The 24,288-nt window shown below is 38.6% G+C and overlaps 1 protein-coding gene across 3 annotated transcripts in view; it reads right to left on the reverse strand.

The window, feature by feature from the left end:
* The window catches only part of LOC125228729 (anaphase-promoting complex subunit 11-like), a 60,876-nt gene that overhangs the window by 32,357 nt on the left and 4,231 nt on the right, over nt 1-24,288 (reverse strand). The window contains exons 1-2 of one of the 3 annotated variants that reach the window (XM_048133391.1): nt 17,576-18,258; nt 5,643-5,817 (exon numbers count right to left, since the gene is read on the reverse strand). In XM_048133391.1, the coding sequence (XP_047989348.1) occupies nt 5,643-5,817; nt 17,576-18,258 (858 nt within the window). Of the gene's footprint in view, nt 1-5,642; nt 5,818-17,575; nt 18,259-24,288 lie in introns of those variants that run through there. The other 2 variants (XM_048133398.1, XM_048133406.1) reach the window with 2 other exon arrangements.

Genomic DNA, 24,288 nt, shown 5'->3' on the forward strand with positions numbered 1-24,288 from the left:
TTCTAAATGTGTATGCTTAGGGAAGCAACATAAGGTGCACCGCCACCGCGCTCGGCAATGAACTTAAAAGGAAGGTAAAGGGCATTGTTTTAGAAACGATAACACTGCTATGATGATAGTGAAAACAGGCGTTTAAGAAAGTAGGCGAATAGGTATTTCTAGGAAAATTAAAGTTTTAATTTGGAGTTATGTATTTCAGTTACATATTTGATTTTAGTGAAGTGTGAAATAAACAAGAAGCAAGACTAGAAGAGGTATATATTTTGATCTAAATATTAGACGAAGCCGTTGCCATATAACTTTATTACCTATAAATGTATGAATATGTTTATGCTACTGAACACATACATACTAAAACTTATGGGAAACCCCACGAAGAGAAGGGATATCAAAATTGAGAGTGCAAAATAATAAGCAGATAATTCAACATGACACCAGCTGTCATATTATTGATCTTATATTGTTTCCTAATAGCCCCGGAGCCTTAAATGGAGCTATAACAAGTGCTGCAGCTACGCCCACCGACTTAAGAGATATAAAGATAAAATATGCAAACAATAAATGGACAAGCCGGACGTAGACAACAGCTGTATTTTGATTTCTATATCGAGATATCGATTATAATAACTTTATTAGTATATAAACAAAGTTCTTCCGCAACTGTCTGCTTGTTCGTGATAAACTCAAAAACGACTAAGCGATTTTGATGCGCTTTTCACCGATCACTCTAGCTAGTGATTTACACGCAGCACATAGTGATCTCCATTTACGACCAGATCAGTTAATAGTATTAGTACCCCCTCCTCCAAGTCAATTGTAACTAGTTTTTTTCTCTAGGTCTTCCAAAACCATTTTTGGGTAGATGCTCTCATTTACCCGCTATCAAAATACGTCTTGTACCTACATATACCAGCTTACTGTATTTTGCTTCTTTCGAATATGATTACCTCTATTCTAGTATTGTCGCTGTGTATCGGATACGAAACTAACACTGAACAGGTAATTGTGTATAAGCGTTGTATGTCATAACCATCGGCCAATCCGACACAAAAACTTACTCACCTATATTTGCCGTAATATTTACTTGACGGACTTGCATTATGTTTGATGGACGTTCAAACTTAATACGTTGTTAATTATAATTACGTGTACATGCAATAAACTGCTAGGCTGTAATTTGAGTCGATTTAAACTATGATAATACTCTAGTTTTCTTAAAAACATTAAATAAGTGAAGTAGAAAACCAATCAGAGTGTAGTAATTAAGCCTACCCCGAAACTCTAGATAACATTATGCATTAGGTTAGGTCTAAGTTTCATTGAGGACATGCACTTACTTACTTACTTCATTGGCACAGGGGCCCAAAAAGGATCTTGGCCTCCGAGTAATCCGACACAAAAGATCGCCACTTTACCCTATCCTCTAAGACTTAAGTAGTTATTTGAAAGGCCTAGTTTTCCCTCTCTGGGATAGAGATTTGGATTAATTTATTATTGTTTTGGCATAAAAGAAGAACTATATTATTCGAAACGTCGATATGTCACACGTCACACATTTAGTTGCAGTTTAAGCTTATATTTGTTTAATACAAATACAATATTGGTCAGACGGCAGAAGATTTTTCAAAATTAAATGACAATTGGGAAAACGTAACAGAATCTACTACCAATTTCCGTCATTCGGGGAATTTAAATTGGTAGTTCATCGTGCCCAAAAGAAAAGGTTTTCTGTAAGCATGTAGGTAGGTACTATTTGTCTCGAACACTGTATTCAATTTGCATACAAAGTTAGAACTTAGTAGGACGTAAATTAATTACCGGCACAAGGCTGCGTGCAAATACTCGATAATTGCTTTAAACTTGTTATTGAACAGCGAACATGGACGATAGTATCTCGCGTGGGGCGAACTAGGAAAACAAGCCAGTAGGGTGTCGGATACTGTGGTTACTGTAAAACGGTAGTTTACGCATTTTATAGGAGACGGATTTCCGGCCAGGTTGACGAGGTAAACTAAAGAATTAAAAAAAAAACAGTCAAAACAATCCCTTCCTAGAATCAGCGGATAGATTAACAAACAATAGAATGCGGCATTTTCAATGCCAAAAGGACATATAAAAAGTTTTTGAAAACATATGTAAGGCGTCTAAAACACTGATGAATTCCTTTCCTGAACAAATCGGATTCGACTTGCGATGTCTAAACAATGAAGTTTGCAAGTTCACCTATTAGCTATGCAGTTTATCTCTGATACATATAAAATGTAGCTATAGACAGGACGATATCTAATAGTATGTTTTCTACTTGTCGACTGTAATCTGTCAATTAGGACACCACAGACTAAACTATAAGTGCTAACTTTTCAGTGTTGGATACTCTATGGCAGTTCCGACTCAATTATAAACTTTGTATTATATCACGATTGTATAAAATACTATTATACAATCGTGATATAATACAAAGCTTTTCAGTCGAGTACCATGTTTAGGCCAAGAAGCTTGCTGAGTGGCCTAATAGTTCGGTACGAGAGTGAAAAGCTTAATTATATCACTATTGTATACAATACTTTTTCTACGAGTCATCATCTTCATCATCAATGGACGGAAATATCATCATTCATGCAAGTTAAAATTAATGTTAATAGAGTCGTTCACCGTTGTATCAACTTCGAATTACCTAGCAACCAATTGTTTGTAATAACCGTCTCTGATTGGCCGATAACGCGACAGATAAAAAAAAATGTGTTTCATATGCAGGAAAATTTGCCAGGTATCGCAAATTAGTATAGAAATTGTATGAAGTTCTATTTTTGAAATTATTACAGTTAACTAAAGTCAACTATAATTAGCTTATTATACTTATAATTGAGTCGGAACTGCCATAGAGTATCCAACACTGAAAAGTTAGCACTTATAGTTTAGTCTGTGGTGGCCTAATTGACAGATTACAGTCAACAAGTAGAAAAAGGTATGATGACATTGATGACACTCACAAATGCATTACTCGTACACTCATCGTTCACACATCAGATATGGAGCACACGAGGCATCGTGGTCTGCCATTACGCGTTTTTGCGTCACCGTCACAGCCTGCTGAGCGGTATTGCGATAATGACGGCGATTATCTGTTACTTCTGACAAAGGTACACTTGAATACTCAACATCACACATTATACATTTCTCGTCTTAATACAGTGGAATAAGACGCTTGAAAAGTCATGAATTTTATTTTAAACTTTTATAGATATCATACCCGAAAGAAAAACCGGTCGGAAAGCCCAGGTAACGTTGGATGGATCGATGAGGTCCTCAAACACCTGTGTAACCATCTAACCAACTACTGAATGGCATCAGGTCGCACAGGACACAAGAGAATGACGATGTCTAGTGTCGGAGGCCAATATCCACTGCGGATCGCTCTGCCAGCGCAGTATGTAAGTAAAGAAAAAGTGATCAAGAACACCTTAAGCGGCAAACTTCGTTACCACTATACCACCCGGCCGCCGTGGTTCGCCGCGTATTAAGCCGAAGCCCTGGGTTTCATCAGTCCAATGAAGGCATTTCATGAAATTGGTAACTATAAAAATAGTTCAAACGTATTCTTTGATGGTAATAAAGAACAAACATATCGGTGCTACGGTACGCACATGTTGAATGTTGCCAAACACGTAAAAGGGAACGCATAAACCGAAGCGAACATTACTCCGCGGACCAGAGCCCCTACCATGAGCTTTCGACGTTTCAGAGTAATTTACTCGATAGCTTGAACGCCGTGGGAAATTATATTCAATCGGTCGACGTTCTGTCACTGAAAATGCATATACAGGTACCTGTGTCCTAAGTCCTTTCTGCGGCAGTAGTTCGGTTGTCGACGTAGTGTCAGTGAATGGGTTAAAAAAACATGGTAGAGGCGTAGAGGCCGGCGCGGCGATAAACTTGAAAATGCGTACAACATCTGTTTTTTCGAACGTGCCTGTAATCTGTAATTGCTTGCATTGCTACGGCTATACATGTTTTGGGAGTAACGGAATTTCTTAGATAAATAAGATACTATTTAAAATGTCGTTAGTATTTAACCAAATAGAATATGTACATAGGCAAATATTATACTTGATACTTAACTGCTAAATATGTCACATATTTGAGATTTATTATGTGTATAAAATTGTTCATGAGAGTTAAATATTTACTACTAGTAATAATGTATATAGTTAAACTCTACATAATACACATTGAACAAGTTGAATATGAATATCAAGCTGAATAATTTGTATGTTTCAGTCGTGTTTAATCAGTGATTGGATACTGCGATTGATTTCGATTCAACATGATTGACAAATAGTAAATATTTTTGTTTTCTAGTGGCATTATTTACAAACAAAGATTAGACACGGAGGCGTGGAAGGATGTTGTATAGATGCCCTATCCCTATGTAGTGGGCTGCAAAAGTGCATGGCGATTTTATCAATGAATTCATAATTTCTCCATGCGATTTCGGAGCTCACTGTACCTGGATGACATCAAGAACGCAGGTCTATGGCCTTTTATTTATAATGACATGTTCAAGTGTTTTTTGAACTTTAATAAATAATAATTTCAATAACTCAAGCTTTTTAAACTTTGTTAAGCTTGTGTAGATACGAGTGCATATCCGTCCATGTTTATTTTATGCCGAGTTACCATATTTGTACGTGCTGTAATAGGTAACAGGGGAGTTATTCTATTTTCGGTGTCACGATACGCAACTTTTTCATCAGTATTTACTTAAACGGTAAACCGCTTTGCTATGATTGACCGCGTTTTCATGTTCGTTCGTTAAGTTTGTGTACAAATTTTATTGCAAATAATCTTTAAACGTTGACATATATTAGCTACATGCTAAATAAGATTTTTTTTAATTTATCATTAATTAGGATTAGGATTTCTTTATTTTTACCTATATGAGTAAATAAAAATATACGGAATGTCATTGCATCCAATCATAAAATCCGTGTAAACATAATAAGAACCGGTATTGCAACAATTAGCTTCATAGTTGAGTCATATACAGAAGACGATACATGTAACGTAATAGGCGATAAATATACCATAAAAGCCTCTGGCATCTATAGTATATTGTATAATTGTGATATTAATAGTAGGTACTATTAACTTCCAGACGCAGCAATAGAGGAAACTTGTAAAAATAATATAGTCAGTTTCGTCATAAAATGCACCTTCTCAAATTACCGCTTTTAAATTTTAAAAACCAGGATGAAGGTAAATAATTTATTAGTATTTGGATTACGTCATTAATTTGAAGCTATAGGCAGCATGAATGTGTAATGAAGGAATAGTCTTATTTTTAGACAACGCCCAAGAAATCCTGTTTTTAGAATAATGTGCCGTACACAATCTGAGGTGTACGGATTCGTTTCTACATTGAAAGGCGGTAAAAAGAGTGGCTCCTGAAAGGCTCCTGAATTATTATATTTCCGTCAGGTGTGACTGAGGTCAATCGCCAACAACTTTTCCATTTAAAAAAATGTTAGTCTGTTTTTTTTCTTAACCCGCATTAACGTCCCACTGCTGGGCAAAGGCCTGCCCTCTCTTCCTCCACTCGACCCTAGTTAGTATGTCTAACAGTTTAAATTGATCGTGCTTACCATTTCTTTCTTCAAGTATGTGAGCTGCGAGTCGAGATCAGTGGGGGGCTTGTCGTCCGCGGGGGCGGCGGGCGGGGACTCCGGCTCGCCGTCAGCGAAGCCGCTGAGGCTCTTGGGCAGCGGCGGGAGACCCTGCAGCGACATTGTGCTGATCGCTCTGAACTGTTTGCGTAACCTGAAACAAGTGGAGATTTAGAAACAGTTGCAGTGTCATTTTTCAGTTTTGTGTGACCTCTGAACTTGTGAGGCGAGATGGTGTTTGCGCAGAGAAACCAACTTCCTTTACACGATCACTTTTTAGAGGAAAATTCTTAGCATGTTAGAGCGTGGTCCAGCGATAAGAGAGTGTGACTTTCAATAGTAAGATGCGGGTATAAACCACGGGTCGTACCGTAACAATGAATTTTACAGAACTTATGTACGAAATGTCATGTGATATTTGCCAGTCACTTTTCGGTTACTAGTAGAAACATAGTAAGGAAACCCGACTAATCCCAATAGGATCTGGTTTGCCCTCTGGGTTGGAAGGGTAGGTGACAGAAGCTTTCTTAAAACTAGTCCACGCCAAATATTGGGATTAGCTGCCATATTGCTTTTCGTGAGCCGTAGCAAAATACCGAGATAAGATAACACAAGGAAGAAGAAGTATATAGGTAGGCGGTGGGTTACGTGTGCCGCTCCAGGATACGACAGATTAAAAGGCACGCGCCTGAACCACAACGCAGCTATTCAGGCTAATAAGTATAAGTTGGCTAAGATTTGATAGCCCAAGGGTGCCTTTTAGTACGAGTTCTTAACCAGATCTATAGTCCCGTCTGGCAGAAAGCATGAAACTTGGCATGTTCAGATCGTTATTTTTGTATGAAAAGGTGCAACGATTTTTTCAGAAACGATTAATACGTCCCTACATTACACGGAAATGATATATAATTTGCCCTAGTCGCTAAGAGCAAGAAGAAGTATTGCATAGATTTCATCGAGGGAACCGGCCCCTTCCCCTTCTCTTTGTGGGGAGTAGTGACGTGCGATTTCATGACTATTGGGCTAAATCGGATCAGTTTGACCCAAGGAACAATTTTGCCAAGCAGCACCGCCACAGGCAAAAGTGCAAAGTCGCTGGCCTTACTTATCCTACTGGTCACCAAACACAAATATGCCAAAGGGAAAAAACAAGCATAGTTTGAAAATTATAAGTTCTAGCTACATACTTCCAAAGACAATATTGTAGAAAATTTTATAGAGAATATACTTCTCTTAGACGTTAATTATTGTAGCATTTACGGTTTTCATGGAAATATAAAAGAACTGAAAACAGGGATACAAAAGTGGGGGGAAAGAGGGGAGACATTGACACCTCGGCGTGTTTCTACTTATATTTTTTCTTATAACCCTATAAGCTATATACATGCCAAGTTTCATGCTTTCTGCCAGACGGGACTATACATTCATACTAATTATCCGTTAACGCCCCGCACTATTTGCCTTTTTCACCAGAGATGCGCTACGTGGATGTGTTAAATATCCACCAATCAGCTTGGATTCAATCGGGTGGAATCAGATCGGTGGATATCAGACGCATCCATAGCAACTTAGCGTAGCACATCTTCGCCAATTTTCGGCAATTTTCACCTCCTAACACGCTTCTATCCGCGGTCAGAGAGTGGGACGCCAGCCCGCTGCACAAGCGCTGGAGTGCCTACCACAGGCCTGTGGGTTCGGGGTTGAGGTCACGCGCGGATCCTACTGGATTAATTTGGTTTTAGTTTTATTCATTTTTATTTAATTTAGTTAATTTATTATGTTAATATTAGTAATAATCTATGGAATGTATTCCCGCAATAAATAATTTCATTTCATTTCATCTTTGACGGAAAGGCACAGCCGGCACAGGGTATGAGTAAAAGTCATAATTTCATCGACGTTTATCAGTGTCAAAAGTGAAGTGACATATTGTACAGTCAACCAATTGGAACCCTAGGCCACTATAACTATGTCATAGTGACGTTATAAGTCAGATTGTAAGAAATGTCTTACTGCTTGTTATTTTGACATGGTTGTAGAGTGGCCTAGGGTTCCAATTGGTTGACTGTACCTAGATCGAATTTTTACCGTTCATTAATGTTCGAACCAGGCCACGGAACGGAATACACGGATGTTAAAATTTGCTCTAGTTTATGGCTATAAGGAGTGTGTTACATCAGAATCACATTACGAGTAGTGATGTGCCGTTCCCGGGAATATTCCCTAGGTGGGAAAATACCCAGAAATATTCCCGGGAATATTCCCTCAGTAAGGAAATATTGGGGAATTTTGAAATTGAATATGTTTATACGTTATGTTGTCGAAGATTCTATTGAAACATTATAATATATATATATACCGAGACATTAACTAGTGTAACTCGCATACAAAAGTAATTTCCCAATGTTCCCCGGTAAATTCCCATTATTCCCGGGGTTTATTCCCAATGTTCCCGGGTAAATTCCCATAGTTGCTGGGAAAGTTGAAATAAAACCCAATTACAAATCATCACAGTTGAATTTATAAATCACAGTAAATTATGTGCCTTGTTTGTTTTTGTAACGGTGTAGCACTAGCACTTAAATTAAATAATGAATGCCGGATCTGGCATTATTTTGTGCTGTCGTATTGCACCGTTACTAAAACGTTTCACATGTTAGACATTATTATAAATCAATAACAATTATTAAAATCTCACTAAGTATCATAAACATTGTATAATCATTAATTATAGATGCATTTCAAATTATAACTCAATAGCAATTATTAAAATGTCAATAAGATCCTTAAACATTAAAATTGTATAATCGTAGTTTGCATTTTTAATTATAAAACAATAATAATAGTTACAACTAGGGAACAAATCAAATTATTTTATTGAATTATTTTTGATTTGTTCTTTTTTCAAGTAGTCACACTACACTAGGTATATATAAATTATAAATTGAAATAGATATCATACACGAAAGAAAAAATGATTCGATTCCCGGCTCGGCCACCAGTGGGCCTTGCCGTTTTTTCTTTCGTGTATGATATCTATTTCAATTTATAATAATAATAGTTGTTAAAATCTCACTAAGTATCTTAAAACATTGTACAATCATAGTTGCATTTCAAATTATAAATCAATAACAATCATTAAAATCTCACTAAGTAATCTAAGTATCTTAAACATTGTACCAGAGGCTTGGCTTGTCTCTCGATTTTGACTGCCGGGTGGTGAAGAACTCGATTCACCGTACGATTCACTAAAATCACTGGTGGACTTAGGTCTTTCACGGTTTTTAAATAAACACTGAACGTCACAAGGTGTTTTGGGACATTTGCCTAAATGGCACGCGAATTTTGTAGCGTTTTTAAATAAATACACATTATTGCAGTATTTACAACAATACGTGACTTTATTGTTCATTGTGTGAGTAGTAAAATGTTCGAACACTTTACTTTTCGGTCTCATGGTTTGAGCACATCTACGCACGTGTTACAAGCACCAGATAAATTGGATAACTAAATAAGTGCAACACGGTAAATGCTTTTGGAGGAAGCGAGATAACCTATATATCGAAAGAAAGAGATAGAGACATGAAAGCTCTAGTAACAAAACAAAGAAATATTGCACATAAGTGCATCACGAAAGGGAAAATTATTTTATGATTGAACAAAAACTTATATTTAATTATGTATAATATTAAAGACGTTGTTTTTAATGAGAGTCAGTTAATAATTGAACATACTATTAATTTCAACATTTTTTTATTTATTTTTAAATGTATTTAACTTGAATTGTATATTCCCCTGTTTTGGGAATATTCCCGGAAACAAGGGAATATACCCGGGAATATTCCCAAAGGGAATATACCCATTCCCGGGAATATTCCCATGGCACATCACTAATTACGAGTAGCTTTTCGCGTAGACGTGTCGTCGGGCAATATTTATCACACATCGCCGCGTGGGTCTATTTTGGGTGTCAAATGTGTTAATCGTAAACTGCGAATGGTTTGAAAAATTATTCTGACAGATCTGAAGAGGGATGAGGGTAACCCGAATATGAATGAGCTTCCGAGCTTCATATGAATGAGGAAAATTATAAACGCTAATGTAAGATTATACATGCTTAATATAGCTATTATTGAGTTTGCACATAATGATAGCCTGTATTTTTTTTCTACTCTTATATTTAGTCAGGCTGTGAGCTATAAATACTACTTATGTGAGTGAATCTCTACACAATCTCTACACATTATAATACAGGGTGTCCACTACTGAACCCAAAAAAATTTCCCTGACTATTTTCATTCTACGATGACATTTGCTTAGGGTTGCAAAAAAACATATTTTTCTGTCTTAAAAAAAAAAACGAAAAAAAAGCATTTTTTTTACAGTTCCGTTCCTCAAAAAGGAAAAACGGAACCCTTATAGGATCACTCGTGCATCTGTCTGTCCGTCTGTCACAGCCAATTTTTTTCTGGAATATGTTTGTTTTCTAAAGTACGAAATATTAAAATTTGCAAGGCAGTTCATACTCAAAATCAAAATAATTTATTCAGCAAATAGGCCACAGGGGCACTTTTACACGTCACATGTACATAGGTATTTAAAAAAATATTTAAAATTGAGTTGAAATTACAATTGATACTATTATATACTAATTCTAAGTTCTAACTAAAGTTAACTCTATACAATTAATTAGAGATGTAGAAGGTCTCTAAATGTCGAATTACAACCAAGAACTACACTAAATTTTAATATAAAAAGTACAAATACAAAAAAAAAGTCTAAAATTACTTTAGAGGTGCAAATGACTCTAAATGTCACAACTAAAAATAAAATGTATATCTACTTAATCTAATTCTCCTTAGAGATGTATATGGTCTCCATGAGTCAAAATCATATATTTAAAATATTCACTAAAAGAAAGGAAACAAACGACAACCGAACAAAGTGTCCTAATTTAATAAAAATTAGAATTAAAGTTACTAAGTTATAACAGCCCCAGTAAGCTTAAACAGACCGGTCTTCACAGACGGCACCCGTTCACGAGTATGACGCGTATCTCAGCCATCGCCTCCCTCAACCTTTATTCGGGAAGGTTGTGTCGGGAATACTTTTATACCCGGGGTTTATTTTCCTTTTTTTTTTTTAATACTACGTCGGTGGCAAACAAGCATACGGCCCGCCTGATGTAAAGCGGTCACCGTAACCTATGGACGCCTGCAACTCAAACAGTGTCACATGCGCGTTGCCACCCCATTAGAAACTTGTACATTCCCTTTTGCTGTGTTAAGTACACAGTAAAAAGGAGTGTACAAGTTCTAAGGAGGGTTCGGCTTGCCGACGACTCAAAGGACAATAGACGGAACAAGTTAGTTCCGTAAGTTCTCCCGTCATCAGCACACCGCACCCTCGTTGAGCTCTGGCAGCTTATGTTAACTATTAAACTTTAATTTTTGGTCTCATAAGACTAACATTAACGAAATAAAATGTCTCGGAGCACTGGAGGCTTTGGTCATTTTTTCTTTGTATATGACATTTATTTAATGTTTAGAACATAATAGTAGTGTTACTACTTAAAATAACAAGTTAAAATATTTTCTATGAAAGTAATTTAATTTGTTCTTAGTATTTAATGAAATAAAATGTAGTTGGAATTATCGCCATTTACTTTTGGCTATACCAGTGCCGGCCCGTGCACTCTCAATGAGGCATATCAGGGTAAAGTGAGTTTGAGTTTCGGCGCCCTTGGATAGGCCAAGCAGAAAAAAGTCGCGAGCGCAGCGAGCGCGAAAATTTTTCCCCTTTTATACGGCCCTGGGGCTGATAGTAGTTATTATGTACATACAACATACACATACATATATTATGTGCAAACAAAATGGGGTACCTAACCTATCAGAGCAGAGTCAGGAAAGCAGGCTTGAAATGAAAACGAGATTTCGAGCGTCTAGTGAGTGCGAAGTATTGACTAAGTAACAAAAATATATAACCTGTGTAGAAATAGTAAACGCGAGCGTAGCGAGCGCGAATTTTTTTCTCTGTTGTCAGCGTCGGGATGCCCATTTAGGTGTTTTGCCACTACATGCCTTTAGGTTTCCAAGTGCTTTAAAGTTCTCTAATCATCACGCTTATGAGGATAATAAGCGTGATGATTAGAGAACTTTAAAGCACTTGGAAACCTAAAGGCATGTAGTGGCAAAACACCTAAATGGGCATCCCGACGCTGACAACAGAGAAAAAAATTCGCGCTCGCTACGCTCGCTCCTTTGACTAATACAAAATTGCGCATCTATGTGACATTTTGGGCCATTGGCTTTTTAAGGAACTCCGCTTTGGATTGTCGGATCGGATAGATTAAATACTTAGGATTTGGACAGCGACATAACTTTGTCTTTGTCGTTTTCACGTCGCCCTAGCAAAAGCACCTTTCCAGTTAATCTGAATCACAATAACTGAATTCATACCCGACCTCCTCGCCATTTTGGAATATGTGGGTGGGGCACGCAATGTAAAAAAAAACTGGATTTTGGGCCTGATAAATTAAGGTCAAGCATGAAGATATCCCTCATTAGCAATCACTGGGATTTTATTTGTCATAAAAAGTCTAAAGAGACAATTCTAAGTTGCCTTAAAATTACTACCGGGAATCCATCTTTGGTGTCATGGATGTGGCCAACCCAAGAAATCATATAATTTTTTTCAATACTTTTTGATTTTTTTTCTTGGTGCCAAATTTTTCCCTGACCTCCGAATAATTTCCCTGACTTTCCCTGACTTTCCATGACCACTATGAGCTTCCCTGACTTTTCCCTGACTTTCCCTGACTTTCCAGAAAGTGGACACCCTGTAATATTTTAAATTGATAAATAAAATAGGTAACAAAAAAAATTATTAACATGGAAAAATTAGCCATGAAAAAATTCTCCTAACTTTAACTTTAATCTTATTTTGTGGATATCGAAAATATTCAATATGGGCCTTGTAACTCTTGTAAGCTAAAACCTCAATGAATTAAAATGCTAATATGGCAAACTAAATTGACCTACATCATTATGCAACATTCTACAGGGATGTTTAAACAGTGCAGGCTCCGCGGCCTGAATGCAAATGTGAGCCTGCGAGGGCTGGCGCAGTGCGGGACGAATCCGTGCTTTATCTTTATCTCTAGTATTTATTAATATTAACAGGTATCACTGCATGGCTGAGGCAAATACTGTTCCAGTTACACAACTCTGCTGAAATAGGCAAGTTGTGCCATACTAATACTAATTTGGTAACTTAGACTGGTAAACATCATTGACCTACATCACTATGCAACATTCTACAGGGGTGTTTAAACAGTGCACACTCAAAAGTGAGCCTGTGAGGGCTGGCGCAGTGCGGGAAAAATCCGTGCTTTATCTCTATTAGCCTGTTTCTTTCTTTCTTTTTATTCTTTCTTTTAAATTTAACAAATACCTCTGTACCGAATATTGTTCCAGTTACACATCTTTACTGAAGTATGCACACGGTGCAGAATCTATATGTACTAATACTAATTTGGTAAACTTGAATGACCTACATCACTATGCAACAGTAGGTACCCGTATACCGGGGTACAGTAAACGGCCATAAAGAATGCACATCGGTTTTTCGTCTTCGTAGAGCGTTGTCTCTTTCCTGTGCATTCCTTATGGCCGTTTACTGTAGTTAAATAGTGCACGCTCCGCGGCCAGAATGTAAATGTGAGGGCTGGCGCAGTGCGGGCGAATCCGTGCCTTATCTCGAATAACCTGTTAACAGGTACCAGTGCGCCGAATACTGTTCTAGTTATACAACTTTGCTGAAGCATGCACACTGTGCACAATCCTTACTAATTCTAATTTGGTAAACTTCATTGAGGGTAACCCGAATATGAATGAGCTTCCGAGCTTCATATGAATGAGGAAAATTATAAACGCTAATGTAAGATTACATGCTTAATATAGCTATTATTGAGTTTGCGCATAATGATAGCCTGTATTTTTTTTCTACTCTTATATTTAGTCAGGCTGTGAGCTATAAATACTACTTATGTGAGTGAATCTCTACACAATCTCTACACATTATAATATTTTAAATTGATAAATAAAATAGGTAACAAAAAAAATTATTAACATGGAAAAATTAGCCATGAAAAAATTCTCCTAACTTTAACTTTAATCTTATTTTGTGGATATCGAAAATATTCAATATGGGCCTTGTAACTCTTGTAAGCTAAAACCTCAATGAATTAAAATGCTAATATGGCAAACTAAATTGACCTACATCATTATGCAACATTCTACAGGGATGTTTAAACAGTGCAGGCTCCGCGGCCTGAATGCAAATGTGAGCCTGCGAGGGCTGGCGCAGTGCGGGGCGAATCCGTGCTTTATCTTTATCTCTAGTATTTATTAATATTAACAGGTATCACTGCATGGCTGAGGCAAATGCTGTTCCAGTTACACAACTCTGCTGAAATAGGCAAGTTGTGCCATACTAATACTAATTTGGTAAACATCATTGACCTACATCACTATGCAACATTCTACAGGGGTGTTTAAACAGTGCACACTCAAAAGTGAGCCTGTGAGGGCTGGCCCAGTGCGGGAAAAATCCGTGCTTTATCTCTATTAGCCTGTTTCTTTCTTTCTTTTTATTCTTTCTTATAAATTTAACAAATACCTCTGTACCGAATATTGTTCCAGTTACACATCTTTACTGAAGTATGCACACGGTGCAGAATCTATATGTACTAATACTAATTTGGTAAACTTGAATGACCTACATCACTATGCAACAGTAGGTACCCGTATACCGGGGTACAGTAAACGGCCATAAAGAATGCACATCGGTTTTTCGTCTTCGTAGAGCGTTGTCTCTTTCCTGTGCATTCCTTATGGCCGTTTACTGTAGTTAAATAGTGCACGCTCCGCGGCCAGAATGCAAATGTGAGGGCTGGCGCAGTGCGGGCGAATCCGTGCCTTATCTCGAATAACCTGTTAACAGGTACCAGTGCGCCGAATACTGTTCTAGTTATACAACTTTGCTGAAGCATTGCACACTGTGCACAATCCTTACTAATTCTAATTTGGTAAACTTCATTGACCTACATTACATCACTAATCACTATTATATTTTGATCAATAAAAAGATTTATTTTTTATTTTTTATTTATGCAACGGGACACCGGAGTAGTCAAACAGTGCACTTTCCGCGGCCGGAATGCAAATGTGAGGGCTCGCCCAGTGCGGGGCGAATCCGTGCTTTATCTCTAATAGCCTGTTAACAGGTAGCACTGCGCTCTTCTCAGTCGTTCCCTCATGGCTGAGGATCGTGACCAACAGTGATTTCTCTCCACTTGACGCGGTCTAGGGCCATATGGACTGCCATCTGCATGGAACCACAAGCTTTCTTCACGGTCTCAGCCCACCTTAGCGGTATTCCACCCCTGGAGCATCGGCCTTCGACTTTGCCGAGCATAATGTTCCTTTCGAGAGTGTGCTGTTTAGAACGCATGATATGCCCGAAGACTGACAACCTCACCTGCCCGCGCTGGTGTTTCATTTGGACCATCAGCGGCGGTGGCTCTCTAGCAACCACGGTCCCCCTGCTAGATAACGGACGAGGCAATGGCGTCCGAGCAATGGCGGTATAACCATACGCCCTGCCGGGCAACCGGCAGGATGAGGCTACAACGACCTTGGAACCTAAATCGTTCCTAAAATGGCTGGCGCAGAAAGCAAGGGGAAGCTAGTGCGACTATTTTTCCCAAGAAAACCAACATGAACCACTGCGCTAAATGTTGTTCAATTTACACGACTTTGCTCAAGCAAGCACACTGTGCACAATCCATGCTGATATTAATTTGGTCAACTTCATTGAACTACATCACTATGCAACAGTAGGTAATCGTATACCGGGGTAGTCAAACAGTGTACTTTCCGCGGCCGGAATGCAAATGTGAGGGCTCGCCCAGTGTGGGGCGAATCCGTGCTTTATCCCTAGTAGCCTGTTAACAAGTACCACTGCGCTGAATGCTGTTCAAGTTACACGACTTTGCTGAAGCAAGCACACTGTGCATAATCCATACTAATATTAATTTGGTCAACTTCATTGAACTACATCACTATGCAACAGTAGGTAATCGTATATCGGGGTAGTCAAACAGTGCACTTTCCGCGGCCGGAATGCAAATGTGTGGGCTGGCGCAGTGCGGGGCGAATCCGTGCTTTATCTCTAATAGCCTGTTAACAGGTACCACTGCGCCGAATACTGTTCCGGCTACACAACCGCCGGACAGTGAATAAAGTTCCTTCCTAATCCTAATTCTGCCCCTTTAGCACAACTTGCCTTGTCGCGCGCGAGTCCATACATCAAGCGCGACTTCAAGTATGGACTCGCACGCGACAAGGCAAGTTGTGCTAAAGGGGCAGGAGAATACTACTAAGTTATTTTTATCTGTTGTTTAGTCCAACCTACTATACATTTAATGGGTATTGTGTATATAAATATAGGTGAGTAGGTGACTCATTTAAGGAATGCGATAGTAATAAAATGTAAGTATGTATGTACAAACATTACCTACAGCTGGCATGACCACCTGTATTTTAATCGTATTATTTTACATATCCACAGCTAAAATAATAATGTCATTATAGATCTGAAAAGGAGGTAGAATGTAGGAGGACACAAAAAATATTCATACATCAAGTTGAACATGAATTGGCTTACTTTGACTCACCAGGAAACGAGTCCATTTATAGTGCGCGTAATATGCATACAAGTCGTACTACAACGTTCACAAACCGCAGCTCGTTGAGCGTCACAGTGGGAATTTAATTGAACTTCGATAGGTTGCTGGTACTGCTAAGGATAATAATTTGAATAGAACTTCGGCTCCGGTTTTGGCGCTCAACAATGGATTTAAATAAAATGGGCTAAATAAGCACTTAAATATAACTTTCGTTTCGAATTAAGCTTGATTTAATTTTCTGTTTTTGCATCAAGCGCGAGTCAGTGACTGTTTTTGCACGAAGTGCCTACCTAGTGCGTGCAGATTTTATGATTTCGAAAAGCCTCTAGACATGACCGAGCATAGCCCCAGAAAGCTCGTAAATCAAATGTTACAACACAACTCAAAAAACATAAGTACCAACATAGGTATACTATTATTGTTGTCCATAACAATAACAATATAAGGGAAGCACTGACCATAAAAGTGACCTGGAAAGGTGATATTTAGTACGGAGGCTAAGCCGGACGAAGATAACCGGGTTTGATCGCGTCTGACCTTTCGAGCCGACTAGCTAAGCCACGTACAGACGCCATCAGAGCGACCAAGGTGCTCACAAAATACTAAACACACCTCTACTGTTAAGGCGGTAGGGTGCGTGTTCAGATACTTTTGAGCACATGAGGAGCTCCCATAGATTTTATAGTGACTGTACTCATACGTAAACAGCAACAGCGGAAGTCGGACACGAGCAAAACAATGTAGCGGAGCTTTAATAACAAGATAACTCGCCTCACAGCGCGGATAGTGGCTTTACCTTTCACGATTATTTGGTTAAATTAGAAGTTCACTTGTTTCCGTAGTTTCCGCACTAACTCCGACTGATGGGCTTATTGTTCCGAAGTTTACGTCTTTCAATACTAATATGCTATTTTAAAACGTAATATTATTGTATTACAGGCATCTTATATTTTGATTTATGTTATTGGGACTAAAAAAATCCGAAACAAAAAATCAGCAAATGCTGAAAACTAATAATCGTTAGTCAAGTTAAAATATACCCTTGGACTCAGGTTTTTTACTACTTACTAATCTTTAGAAGTTGCAATCTGTATAAACAGTTATGTTATGAGTCAGTTTTAGATAGTTGCTCAAATGCTCATATATAAATATAATTTACCTTGATTTGAGATCATCGTCGACAATATACGCATAGGCCTGGTCACTTTCATCATCTGTGTTCCCACTGAAATTTGACACTGACGACATAGCATAGTTCTGTTCGGAGTCCTCAGAATCACACTTTTCACTTCTTTCGACCACAGGGCTCTTAGGCTCCAACGTCTCCGGCACGTTCGACTGCGAGCGCATCGTTTGCAGCTCGTAGATCAACATTTCATGGTTATTCATATCCTTCATCACTATCCCCGGCGAAGCATTGCCGTTACTCATATTCTCGGAATCCTTACCTTTATCAATAACAGTATTAGCTTCATTCTTTTTGTTGTTTCTACTGGCAATTATTTCTGAAATTAGCATCTCTGTGACGCGAGAGGTTTTACGTTCGAGTGAATTGTTATTTTTATTTACAGTTTCGTCACGATTAGGAGTGTCGGGGGCGTTTTGTGTATCCGGGAGGTTATTGACATGCTTTGACGGGCTATTTCGTAATCTGTCGTCGAATTCCTGAACTTCCTCTACGGTGGCGTAAGGTGCTTCTATCGTCGGGCTCTGTGGGGGTTTAGCATCTACGGGCGACGAATATGGACTCACTTCAGGAGTTGAAGTCGTCGGAGAACTTGGAGACGACGGTATTGATCTTTTTCTTTCTAAGGAATTCCTATGGACAGGTAAAAGTTTCATTGGTTTCAACTTAGGTTTTGGTGATAGAGGCGGCGGAGGTGCTTTACGTAAAGGTAAGTTTTTTCCACAAAACTGGACGATTTCGTGACTTTACCCTTAGCGTCTTGATCTAATTTGTTCGATGTCGACAAGGACCTTACTAAAATTTGTTTACATGTTTTAACCGCTTTAGAATTAAGTGATTCGTTGGATCTCTTATTCGAAGCCGGGGACTGTATAGAGCTGCTGTCGCTGGAGCTTCGCCTAGAGTTTTGGCCGCTCGACTTCCTTTCATCGGACGAGGAGCTTCGGTCGCTGATGACATCTTTAATGAACGACTTGACTCTGGCCAAGCCATTCTGTTTGGGTGAAACCGTCGAAGGGCTAGCGGAACTTCGATCTAATGTTTTGGCTTTGGTCGTGGCTTGCCGATCCTTAGACAAGGTCCGAGATTTGACGAGGCTGGCCTTGGAATCGGCGACCGCTTTCCTCGTTTTCGCTAGGGCCTCGGCGACGACGCTCTGGTTGGGCCGCGGCGGGACCGGTGGTGGGCCTTTAATTTTGCTGTTCTTCATGGGTTGTGTGTTGGTCTGTACCATCAGCATTGTTGAAGCGTCACTCGTACTATAAAAGGAGGGCTATAGTATAAGGAGCGCATGTGTACGTAAGTCGTCACTCGCGAGCACTATGAGGCGCGTGGTGCGGTACGTCCGTCCCCGCGGCCGCGCGTCACGGACTGAGGCGGCCGGCCGGCATCGGCAGCGGCCCGCGCGACCGAGCACCTTGTCGTTTGTCTGACTGTCCTAACACCTCACCTCATACTTTGCATACTCGTGTATTACGCCTGATGCAAGTTTGCCGACACGTTGTTTATTATTATTGTTTTTTATGACTTCGCGCAATATAATGTATTGAATAATAATTACCGAAATAATTACCTAGTAGATTTTAGGTATACCGTTAATTAACAAAGTTATACTAAGTTAATGTATATGACATACATTAGATATTTGGCAGTGTAAATATATAAAAGTTCCGTACCACAGCTACTTGTAAAGAGGTTGACCTCTCATAAGTGAAGTGATTGTTGCGTACAGGAGACGGCGGTGCGCCGTGTCCACATTGCGGCGCGAACGCCATTGTTTTGCCGACACAATAACCCGAGCCCAGCCACTCTTTCGATATTAAGAGCGCTATGACAAAAAAAGGCGATATATTGTAAAATGCACAATATTTATCGACAAAATTGTACACTTTACTCATACTAAAAGACAGTGAAAGTACTTGTTTCAGTTAGAACATCTTATTAACTGTCGGTTAAATAAAAAACATATGAAAAAAAAAGCTTTTTCAATTAGTAATGATTGTTTTTCTGATGCTCGTTTAGGAAAAACCGCGTGAAGCACAGAATTCGGAGCTCTTATTATGTACAATTTGATAAGATCACTCTCATAAATGAGGTAAATTTAAGTTCCAAATATCTTGTACTTAAGGCCCATTAAACAATATTTATCATTTAATCCTTTGAAATTGAGAAATTGAAAGTAAAACGAACTCAATTTTGTCTTGAAAATACATCGAAACAAGTGATCATTTCTCCGAAAATCTACATGTTATCGAAGTTATTTTAGTATATAAATAATCTGCACAATGTGCTTAAACTGCTGTTATCCATTTGTCGTTATAATATTTTATCATGATTTTTTGCCAATTTTTTGAAAACTAGCCTTCCTGTCGCTATTTTACCGGCGACGGACGCCTGCGATTTCAGTGCCGCGCCGGAGCTCGAGGAGGTAAGACGTATGTCGCTTTGGTCTCCGAGTTTTCATCGCAAACGTCGAGAATATTTATTGTTGTGTGGGTCGGACGCCTTGTTTCTACACGGGCTATCCTCGCATTGTGTGTGTGTAAACAGCGACCAACGAATTTGATCCTAGATCCGTAAATATTTGCTTTGCTTTTGTAATACTTTGTTATGTTTAAATGTTAAAGTATTACAACGTTGTGATGATAAAAATGTGAAAATTACAATACGGTCAAGATGATAAGACACATCAAGATGGTACTCGGGATCTGATGATGGAGCCAGAAGGTGGTCACCAGTACCAGTGAACCATGTAAGTAAACGACTTCGTGTTTAGGCTCGTTGGGTTCGTCTCAACAAGACCTTTGACAAGAGGTGGTACTCAGGGTCTGATGATGGAGCCAGATGGTGATCACCAGTACCAATGAACCATATAACTAAACCCAGAGATGGGGAAATCGTAATCGATTCCGGATTACACGATTACTTGATTTTACTTTGTAATCTGACACTACTGGGTGTCAGATTACTTGTAATGTAATCAAGTGAAACGGTAAATTACCATTACATGTAAAGGAATCACTAATCATCTATACAATCATTACTATTACCAATAATTCGGAATCATAGTCGATTCAAAATAACTGAAATTATTGACTTGATTACTTTCAGATTACGAATATGTAGTACCTCAGATTGCTGACTGTCACTTTGACACAAAAGTCGTCATGGGTGTCGTAAAATAGGTTTTAGGAGGTGCTGATTCCAAAATTAATGACTAATGTTCAATCTGACATTGCTGACTGTCACTCTGACACAAAAGTCGTCATGGGTGTCGTAAAATAGGTTTTAGGGGTGCTGATTCCAAAATGAATGACCAATTTGGAATCTGACATTGCTGACTGTCACTTTGACACAAAAGTCGTCATGGGTGTCGTAAAATAGGTTTTAGGGGGTGCTGATTCCAAAATTAATGACCAATGTGGAATCTGACATTGCTGACTGTCACTTTGACACAAAAGTCGTCATGGGTGTCGTAAAATAGGTTTTAGGAGGTGCTGATTCCAAAATTAATGACTAATGTTCAATCTGACATTGCTGACTGTCACTCTGACACAAAAGTCGTTATGGGTGTCGTAAAATAGGTTTTAGGGGGTGCTGATTCCAAAATTAATGACCAATTTGGAATCTGACATTGCTGACTGTCACTTTGACACAAAAGTCGTCATGGGTGTCGTAAAATAGGTTTTAAGGGGTGCTGATTCCAAAATTAATGACCAATGTGGAATCTGACATTGCTGACTGTCACTTTGACACAAAAGTCGTCATAGGTGTCGTAAAATAGGTTTTAGGGGGTGCTGATTCCAAAATTAATGAGCAATGTTCAATCTGATATTGCTGACTGTCACTCTGACACAAAAGTCGTCATGGGTGTCGTAAAATAGGTTTTAGGGGGTGCTGATTCCAAAATTAATGACCAATGTTCAATCTGACATTGCTGACTGTCACTCTGACACAAAAGTCGTCATGGGTGTCGTAAAATAGGTTTTAGGGGGTGCTGATTCCAAAATTAATGACCAATGTTCAATCTGACATTGCTGACTGTCACTTTGACACAAAAGTCGTCATGGGTGTCGTAAAATAGGTTTTAGGGGGTGCTGATTCCAAAATTAGTGACCAATTTGGAATCTGACATTGCTGACTGTCACTTTGACACAAAAGTCGTCATGGGCGTCGTCAAATAGGTATCCGGACTTCCGGAGGTGTTTGAAAACTAATGACCAATTTGGAATCTGACACTGTTGACTGTCACTTTGACACAAAAGTGATCATGGGTGTCTTCAAATAGGTTTTCATGGGTACTGATCTCAATATTAATGATCAATTTGGAATCTGACATTGCTGACTGTCACTTTGACATAAAAGTCGTTATGGGTGTCGTCAAATAGGTTTCCTTTCCAGGGGTACTGTGCAATGTCAGGTTCCAAATCGGTCATTACTTTTAAAATCATTTCATTAATTTTGGAATCAGTGCCCCCTAAAAACTATTTGACAACACCCATGATTCCTTTTGTGTCAAAATTACAATTAGCACTGTGAGATTCCAAAATAGTCGTTAATTTTGGAATCAGCACCCCCGGAAACCTTTTTGAAGACACCCATGACGACTTTTGTGTCAAAGTGACAGTCAGCAATGTCAAGATTCCAAATCGGTCATTAATTTTCAAATCAGCACCTCCGGAAACCTATTTGACGACACCCATGACGACTTTTGTGTCAAAGTGACAGTCAGCAATGTCAGATTCCACATTGGTCATTAATTTTGGAATCAGCACCCCCTAAAACCTATTTTACGACACCCATGACGACTTTTGTGTCAAAGTGACAGTCAGCAATGTCAGATTCCAAATTGGTCATTCATTTTGGAATCAGCACCCCCTAAAACCTATTTTACGACACCCATGATGACTTTTGTGTCAAAGTGGCAGTCAGCAATGTTAGATTCCACATTGGTCATTAATTTTGGAATCAGCACCCCCTAAAACCAATTTTACGACACCCATGACGACTTTTGTGTCAAAGTGACAGTCAGCAATGTCAGATTCCACATTGTTCATTAATTTTGGAATCAGCACCCCCGCAAACCTATTTGACGACACCCATGACGACTTTTGTGTCAAAGTGACAGTCAGCAATGTCAGATTCCACATTGGTCATTAATTTTGGAATCAGCACCACCTAAAACCTATTTTACGACACCCATGACGACTAGGGTGTGCAAACCGGTTAACCGGTTAACCGAAAAACCGGTTAACCGAGACTTTTTGGCCTCTGTTAAAAACCGGTTTTTATAGTCTCTAACCGGTTAATAACCGAAACTGTATTTATTTCTCAAAATTTGGAAAATTAGGCATAAAAAGGTTTAAAACTACGTAATTATTTAATGTTTTGTAATAATAAAGATTTATACATTACTTTTCATTGACAACATTATTATCTGTAATGATTTTATTTTAAAAATTAGTCCCGAGTCTACTCAATTATACATTTTATACAATACAGTAGTCCGATTAGTATATTACGACTCCGCATAGACCTAACGTCCAACCTCTTACAACGACATAGTACAGGTATTTATTTGGTTTTCGTGTGTGATAGTATGAAAGTACATCCGTTTATTACGACTTCCATTTTAACGACCAGCCGCTTTTTACGACACATTTGACACAGAATCCGTTCGTCAAGTTCAGATGCAACGACGAGCGACAACGTTTTTAACCGACTTCAAAAAAAGGAGGAGGTTCTCAATTCGACTGTTTTTTTTGTATGTATGTTACTCGATATCTCCGAGAGTCGTGGACCTATTTTCAAATTTTTTTTTTAATCGAACGGGTATAACCCCGAGATGGTCTCATTGGCACCAAGTCGGGGTCTGATGATGGGATCTTGGAGAAATCGAAGAAACTCTTCAAATGTTATAGGCACATGTAATGTTTTTAGTGTATTTTTCAAAGGTACACCAGTATTTACGCCTGATGGTTATAATTTTATGTGGCTGAGCTGATGATGGAAGGTCAACTCCTCAATGGTTAGGAGTTAAAGGATAATTCTTTCACTACTGTAAATATATTCAGACTGATACATATAATATCAATAGGAACCACTAAAAATCAACAAATAAATAAACTTTTTAACAAAAAATAAAACCGCCTTCAAAAATAAGCGCGTTACAAAACACGGAGAAACTAAAAAGCAAAAAATAATAAACCTTTGAATTCAGATTCCTTATCGGATTGCAATAATAGACATCCAAATTATAAACAAATCAATTATTTTTGGAGTCGGGGCCAGCCTGCGTATGGTTGGGTGGGGCAAACAGGAAATAGCAAAGCGACGAACAGGTCTGGTACCGACTACAAAAATAATTGATTTGTTTATAATTTGGATGTTTAGATTATTGCAATCCGATAAGGAATCTGAATTCAAAGGTTTATTATTTTTTGCTTTTTAGTTTCTCCGTGTTTTGTAACGCGCTTATTTTTGAAGGCGATTTTTTTTTGTTAATTAGTTTTACTAGTAAATTGAGGAAACAAAGCTACTTCCACCCGAGCACGGCCCCCTGTCTTGCCTACAAGTAGCAAGATTACATTGTGGCCATGTAACTTTTTGGAGTATTGCTTTTAGAATTTTAACAATTTGTTCGCCTTGGGTCTAATCTTATAAGCTAAATAGAACCCAATTTGTAT

The sequence above is a fragment of the Leguminivora glycinivorella genome, chromosome 1, assembly GCF_023078275.1.
Source record: "Leguminivora glycinivorella isolate SPB_JAAS2020 chromosome 1, LegGlyc_1.1, whole genome shotgun sequence".
Taxonomy (NCBI): Eukaryota; Metazoa; Arthropoda; class Insecta; order Lepidoptera; family Tortricidae; genus Leguminivora; species Leguminivora glycinivorella.